Below are 7,504 nucleotides of genomic sequence, written 5' to 3'. Positions count from 1 at the left end.
ACTAAACCAGGTCTAAACCAGGTCTAAACCAGGACTGAACCAGGTCTAAACCAGGACTAAACCAGGTCTAAACCAGGACTAAACCAGGTCTATACCAGGACTAAACCAGGACTAAACTAGGACTAAACCAGGACTAATCCAGGACTAAACCAGGACTAAACCAGGTCTAAACCAGGACTAAACCAGGACTAAACCAGGTCTAAACCAGGACAGAACCAGGTCTAAACCAGGACTAAAGCAGGACTAAACCAGGGTTAAACCAGATCTAAACCAGGACTAAACCAGGACAGAACCAGGTCTAAACCAGACCTAAACCAGGTCTAATCCAGGACTAAAACAGGTCTAAACCAGGTCTAAACCAGGACTGAACCAGGTCTAAACCAGGACTAAACCAGGTCTAAACCAGGACTAAACCAGGTCTATACCAGGACTAAACCAGGACTAAACTAGGACTAAACCAGGACTAATCCAGGACTAAACCAGGACTAAACCAGGTCTAAACCAGGACTAAACCAGGGTTGAACCAGATCTAAACCAGGTCTAAACCAGGACTAAACCAGGTCTATACCAGGACTAAACCAGGACTAAACTAGGACTAAACCAGGACTAATCCAGGACTAAACCAGGACTAAACCAGGTCTAAACCAGGACTAAACCAGGGTTAAACCAGATCTAAACCAGGTCCAAACCAGGACTAAACCAGGTCTATACCAGGACTAAACCAGGACTAAACTAGGACTAAACCAGGATTAAACCAGGTCTAAACCAGGACAGAACCAGGTCTAAACCAGGACTAAAGCAGGACTAAACCAGGGTTAAACCAGATCTAAACCAGGACTAAACCAGGACAGAACCAGGTCTAAACCAGACCTAAACCAGGTCTAATCCAGGACTAAACCAGGTCTAAACCAGGTCTAAACCAGGACTGAACCAGGTCTAAACCAGGACTAAACCAGGTCTAAACCAGGACTAAACCAGGTCTATACCAGGACTAAACCAGGACTAAACTAGGACTAAACCAGGACTAATCCAGGACTAAACCAGGACTAAACCAGGTCTAAACCAGGACTAAACCAGGACTAAACCAGGTCTAAACCAGGACAGAACCAGGTCTAAACCAGGACTAAAGCAGGACTAAACCAGGGTTAAACCAGATCTAAACCAGGACTAAACCAGGACAGAACCAGGTCTAAACCAGGTCTAAACCAGGACTAAACCAGGTCTATACCAGGACTAAACCAGGACTAAACTAGGACTAAACCAGGACTAATCCAGGACTAAACCAGGACTAAACCAGGTCTAAACCAGGACTAAACCAGGGTTGAACCAGATCTAAACCAGGTCTAAACCAGGACTAAACCAGGTCTATACCAGGACTAAACCAGGACTAAACTAGGACTAAACCAGGACTAATCCAGGACTAAACCAGGACTAAACCAGGTCTAAACCAGGACTAAACCAGGACTAAACCAGGACTAAACCAGGTCTATACCAGGACTAAACCAGGACTAAACTAGGACTAAACCAGGATTAAACCAGGACTAAACCATGTCTAAACCAGGTCTAAACCAGGACTAAACCAGGTCTATACCAGGACTAAACCAGGACTAAACTAGGACTAAACCAGGATTAAACCAGGACTAAACCATGTCTAAACCAGGTCTAAACCAGGACTAAACCAGGACTAAACCAGGTCTAAACCAGGACAGAACCAGGTCTAAACCAGGACTAAACCAGGACTAAACCAGGTCTAAACCAGGACAGAACCAGATCTAAACCAGGACTAAACCAGGACTAAACCAGGACAGAACCAGGTCCAAACCAGGACTAAACCAGGTCTAAACCAGGACTAAACCAGGACTAAACTAGGACTAAAGCAGGGCAAAACCAGGACTGTCCCACGATGGGGAAAGTCCAGTGTTGCAACACAAAGTAAGTACGGAAGTAAACAACAAAGAACAGATAACTTATAAAAAGCTTTAAAAAACACTCTTAATAGAAAAGCTCTTATATTCTTAAATATATATATCCAAAGTATTGCACATGAATATGACAGTGTACACGTGTTCAGGGCTAACAGTGTAGCAGTAGTAGTAGTAGTAGTAGTAGTAAAAAATGTGTTTTTGTGTAAACTACTGAAAGCGCCCTCTACAGGTCGGACGACTCATTGAACTAAAATGCAGTTGAGATAAATATATTTTCAATTTTTGCTCTAAACTTCTACTCAAAAACACATTTTTCAGGTTTATAATTTAATTTCCTGATTGTAATTGATGACATCACACTAGGAAATTACCCAGCAAACACTGGGCCAAAACTCACCTAATGTCACAAGTCATTTATCGGCATTAAAATCATTCTAAACTCTAAAAATGTAAACAGCTCATGCTCTGAATACACAACGTCCCAATCTAAAGGATGAAAAGTTTAGCCATAACTTCAGCCTAATTCAATTTAGTAAAGTGCAGTATTTGTCAAGTGCAGTATTAGTTTTTGCAGGAGCGACTTAGCGACAGAAGCTTCTTTCTCTCTGATAAATATGTGGAAAAGCCTGACCCTTCTGTCTCCAGCGCTGAACATTCACTTCAGCTAATTATGTTGATGAATATGTAAGACGCAGCAGCAGAGCGGTGCAGGGGCCAAATCCGCTCAAACCCGCTCAGACTTGCTCAAACCCGCTCAGACCCGCTCAAACATGCGACACGTTCATTTAACAATCACCGAACAGAAGATCAATTAGAGCGAGACGAGAGAACGAGTCGATGGAGGTCGTGAACTGACCTTTAAAGAGTCTGGACACGTCAACTTAACAAGACACGATCTGCTGTAGTACAGGGTGAGATCATGCAGCTGAACAGAGCTGTAGTACAGGGTGAGACCATGCAGCTGGACAGAGCTGTAGTACAGGGTGAGACCATGCAGCTGGACAGAGCTGTAGTACAAGGTGAGACCATGCAGCTGAAAAGAGATGTTGTACAAGGTGAGACCATGCAGCTGAACAGAGCTGTAGTACAAGGTGAGACCATGCAGCTGAAAAGAGATGTTGTACAAGGTGAGACCATGCAGCTGAACAGAGCTGTAGTACAGGGTGAGACCATGCAGCTGGACAGAGCTGTAGTACAAGGTGAGACCATGCAGCTGAACAGAGATGTAGTACAAGGTGAGACCATGCAGCTGGACAGATATGTAGTACAAGGTGAGACCATGCAGCTGAACAGAGCTGTAGTACAGGGTGAGACCATGCAGCTGAACAGAGCTGTAGTACAAGGTGAGACCACGCAGCTGAAAAGAGATGTTGTACAAAGTGAGACCATGCAGCTGGACAGAACTGTAGTACAAGGTGAGACCATGCAGCTGAACAGAGATGTAGTACAAGGTGAGACCATGCAGCTGGACAGAGCTGTAGTACAAGGTGAGACCACGCAGCTGAACAGAGCTGTAGTACAAGGTGAGACCACGCAGCTGAACAGAGCTGTAGTACAAGGTGAGACCACGCAGCTGAACAGAGCTGTAGTACAAGGTGAGACCATGCAGCTGAACAGAGCTGTAGTACAAGGTGAGACCACGCAGCTGAACAGAGCTGTAGTACAAGGTGAGACCACGCAGCTGAACAGAGGTGTAGTATAAGGTGAGACCACGCAGCTGAACAGAGCTGTAGTACAAGGTGAGACCACGCAGCTGAACAGAGCTGTAGTACAAGGTGAGACCACGCAGCTGAACAGAGCTGTAGTACAAGGTGAGACCATGCAGCTGAACAGAGATGTAGTACAAGGTGAGACCATGCAGCTGAACAGAGGTGTAGTATAAGGTGAGACCACGCAGCTGAAAAGTGATGTAGTACAAGGTGAGACCACGCAGCTGAACAGAGCTGTAGTACAAGGTGAGACCATGCAGCTGAACAGAGATGTGGTACAAGGTGAGACCATGCAGCTGAACAGAGATGTAGTACAAGGTGAGACCATGCAGCTAAACAGAGCTGTAGTACAAGGTGAGACCATGCAGCTGAACAGAGCTGTAGTAAAAGGTGAGACCATGCAGCTGACCAGAGCTGTTATAAAAGATGAGGGGTGAACCACGCAGCTAAACAGGAATGTAATAAAAGCTGGTGGAGAGACACCATGCAGTTTTACAGATAAATGAGGGGAATATATTGAATATTCCCCTAATAACTCTGTACAGTTGACCATGCAGCTGTCCAGGGCAGTTAGTAGAATAGAGAAACCATGCAGCTAAACAATCCTGTTAGGGGATACAGAGACCATGCAGATAAATGGGACTGTAAGAAGAATAGAGAGAGACCATGCAGCTGAACATAGCCAGTAGGAGCAACGAGAGACCATTCAGCTGAACAGGACTGTTAGGGCAATCAAATCAAAGGTGAAACAGCTCTGTTCAAATCTAAGCTAAAAACAGTTTTGTTTAGCTGCGCATATGACTGAAATGATTTTTTCTTTGCACTCTTCTCTTTTGTTTGTGATTTTATTAGTTTAGAAAATCAGTTGGATTGATAATTTTTAATTTAGTTAATTTTATTGTATTTCTGTTTCTGTAATTTCTTTGTGATTTTGATGCATTTTTCCTGCTGTGAAGCACTTTGAACTGCCTTGTGTATGAAATGTGCAACACAAATAAACTTGCCTTGCCTCTATGGTCTAAACCAGAGGTGTCCAAACTATGGCCTGGGGGCCAAATGCGGCCCTCAAAGCAATTTTTGTGCCTAATATGTTTATGTACCTAATCTGTGTTGCAACACTAGAATTTCCCCATAGTGGGAGAAATATAGGTTATTTTATCTTATTTTATAAACCAAAAGTAGAACGTTTTACAGAGAGAGGGAGAGGGAGAGAGAGAGAGGGAGAGGGGGGGAGAGAGAGAGGGAGAGGGAGAGAGAGAAAGAGGGAGGAGAGAGGGAGGGAGAGAGAGAGAGAGGGAGAGGGGGGGAGAGAGAGGGAGAGAGTGGGAGGTTTTAAAACATATACATTACTTTTAATTCTGCAAAAGAGATATGAATCCTTTCAAATCAAAAGTACTTTAATCCAGTGACTTCTTTTCCTTTCTGTGATAAACACATGAGTCATGTTTTGTGACAGAGATTTGTAGTAGTTAAAAAGAGAATTCCTCATTAGTGTTTCATTAATTAACCTGTGAAATCCTTCACCTGCTTCACGTCTGTTTTACTGCAGAAAAAACACTGCAAAACTTTGTTTCAGCTGAAATTCATAGACATAGATTAAACTGTCTTGTAATAGGCCTAAAGTAAAGCGAGCTAAGCCTTGGTAAAAGCACATCTTAGAGTCAAAATGAGACCACTCTGTGCTGTCTGCATCTAATTATACATTGTTTTTATTGGGCATGAACCAGGAAGTAACACCAGAGCCATTAGCATGCTAGTTCTTCGCCTCAAAGACATTCTCTGCTGTGCGTTCATCCACGTGAGTTTTTCAGACTCTGGTTCAACTGGTTTTTCAGAAACTCGTTAAAATGACTGGAATGAAGCTGAAGCTAAAGTATTGATCGTGTCCTGAAGGTTACGCCCATGAAGGAGGAGCAGGAAGTACAGTCTGTTATAAACCTGGAGACTGTCACGGTCCTGTCATTCTGCTCTGGTCAGGAGGACGTCACACTCAGAGACATGGCTCACAGAGGAGTTCAGCAGGACTCTGTGTCCTGTCCCATCTGTTTGGATTTACTGAAGGATCCAGTGACCACGCCCTGTGGACACAGCTTCTGCATGGACTGTATTAAAGACCACTGGGACCAACAGAGCCTCAGGTACAGCTGTCCTGTATGTAGAGAGAGCTTCAGCTCCAGACCTGTCCTGGTCAAAAACACAGTGTTAACTGATGTAGTAGAACAGCTGAAGAAGACTGGGCTCACAGCGCCCCCTGCTGACCGCTGCTATGCCGGACCTCAGGATGTGTCCTGTGATGTGTGCACTGGGAGGAAGATGAGAGCTGTCCAGTCCTGTCTGCAGTGTGTGGCTTCATACTGTGAGAGCCACCTCCAGCCTCATTATGATGCTGCAGCGTTACAGAAGCACCAGCTGGTGGCGCCGTCCCACAAGCTCCAGGGAAACATCTGCTCACAACACCAAAAAGCAATAGATTTATTCTGCCGCAGCTACCAGCAGAACATCTGTTACCTCTGCTCTGTGGACCAGCACAAGGGCCACGACATAGTGTCCTCTGCCTCAGAGAGGGCCCAGAAACAGGCAGAGCTGCCGGCCAGGAGGGCCCTGCTGCTCCAGAGCCTCCAGGACAAAGACACAGACCTGAAGAGGCTCAAACAGGAGGCCCAGGACATCAGACGCTCTGCCCAGACAGCAGTGCAGCGCAGCAGGGACAGCTTCAGAGAGATGGTCCTTCTCCTGGAGAAAAGAGGCTCTGAAGTGGAGCAGCAGATCCTCTCCCAGGAGCAGACCCAACTGAGCCGAGTCCAAGAGCTCCAGGACCAACTGCAGCAGGACGTGACTGAGCTGAAGAGGAGCATCTCTGAGCTGGACACACTGTCCCTCACTCCGGATCATAACCAGTTTCTACAGCTCTACGCTTCACTGTCCACAGACACACAGAGCACAGAGCCAGCCAGGATTCAGACAGGGCCCCGGAGCTACTTTGAGGACGTGACCAGAGCTGTGTCAGCGCTCAGGGACAAACTCCAGCTCACTCTGAGTCCAGTCCAGGTTTTACTGTCACCAGCTGAACCCAGCTCCAGAGAGGACTTCTTACAATATTATACAGAAATCACTCTGGACCTAAACACAGCTCAGACCAAACTGTCTCTGTCTGATGGAAACAGAAGAGCAACAGTTATGAGAGAAGACCAGAGTTATCCTGATCATTCAGACAGATTCAGTTACTGGCCTCAGGTCCTGAGCAGAGAGAGTCTGAGGGGCCGATGTTACTGGGATGTGGAGTGGAGCGGGCCGTGTGTTTCTATAGCAGTTTCATACAGAGATATTCAGAAAAAAGGAAACTCTAATGAATGTTTATTTGGATTCAATGATAAATCCTGGGTCTTAGACTGTCAAAAAATCGATCCTTCATTTGTGTTTAACTCAGTCCAGTCCCAGGTCTCAGGTCCGGTCTCGTCCAGAATCGGGGTTTACCTGGACCACAGTGCAGGGGTTTTGGAGTTTTACAGCGTCTCTAAAAATACAATGAGTCTCATCCACAGAGTCCAGGCCACTTTCACTCAATCTCTTTACGCTGGAGTCAGGTTTTACTGGAATAATACTGGAGACACTGCACATTTCCTTAAACTCAAATAACTGCTTTGTTCTCCTCAGTTTAGGATCAAATTAATTCCTTTTATGTTTAAACTAATGAGTTAAAAGTTTACGACTCTTTATGAGGTTTGTACAAACTTATCGATTCTAAAATGACTATTGAAAGTCGCTATTAATTTGAAGATTTGATACTGAAGTAAAAATATAATAAAAATAAAACTTTCCTGAATAATATTTAAAAAAAAAATACTTTTGATTGAAGTAGAATCAAAATCA

At 44.8% G+C, this 7,504-nt stretch overlaps 1 protein-coding gene across 1 annotated transcript; it reads left to right on the top strand.

Annotated features, from left to right (window-relative positions):
* The first annotated feature begins 5,583 nt into the window (after positions 1-5,583).
* LOC140383481 (E3 ubiquitin/ISG15 ligase TRIM25-like) lies at positions 5,584-7,285 on the top strand. Its single transcript, XM_072465941.1, has one exon. It carries the CDS (start codon positions 5,633-5,635, stop codon positions 7,268-7,270), a length of 1,638 nt encoding a protein of 545 aa, XP_072322042.1. The 5' UTR covers positions 5,584-5,632; the 3' UTR covers positions 7,271-7,285.
* Positions 7,286-7,504: the final 219 nt, after the last annotated feature.

Source organism: Eucyclogobius newberryi, unplaced genomic scaffold (genome assembly GCF_026437365.1).
Source record: "Eucyclogobius newberryi isolate DKJ021-1_F unplaced genomic scaffold, fEucNew1.0.hap1 SCAF_507, whole genome shotgun sequence".
In the NCBI taxonomy this organism is placed as follows: Eukaryota; Metazoa; Chordata; class Actinopteri; order Gobiiformes; family Gobiidae; genus Eucyclogobius; species Eucyclogobius newberryi.
This window is presented reverse-complemented; position numbering and strand designations above follow the sequence as displayed.

Coding starts and splice junctions, on each gene's coding strand:
- LOC140383481 (XM_072465941.1), top strand. CDS start 5,633: ATGGCTCACAGAGGAGTTCAGCAGGACTCTGTGTCCTGTCCCATCTGT.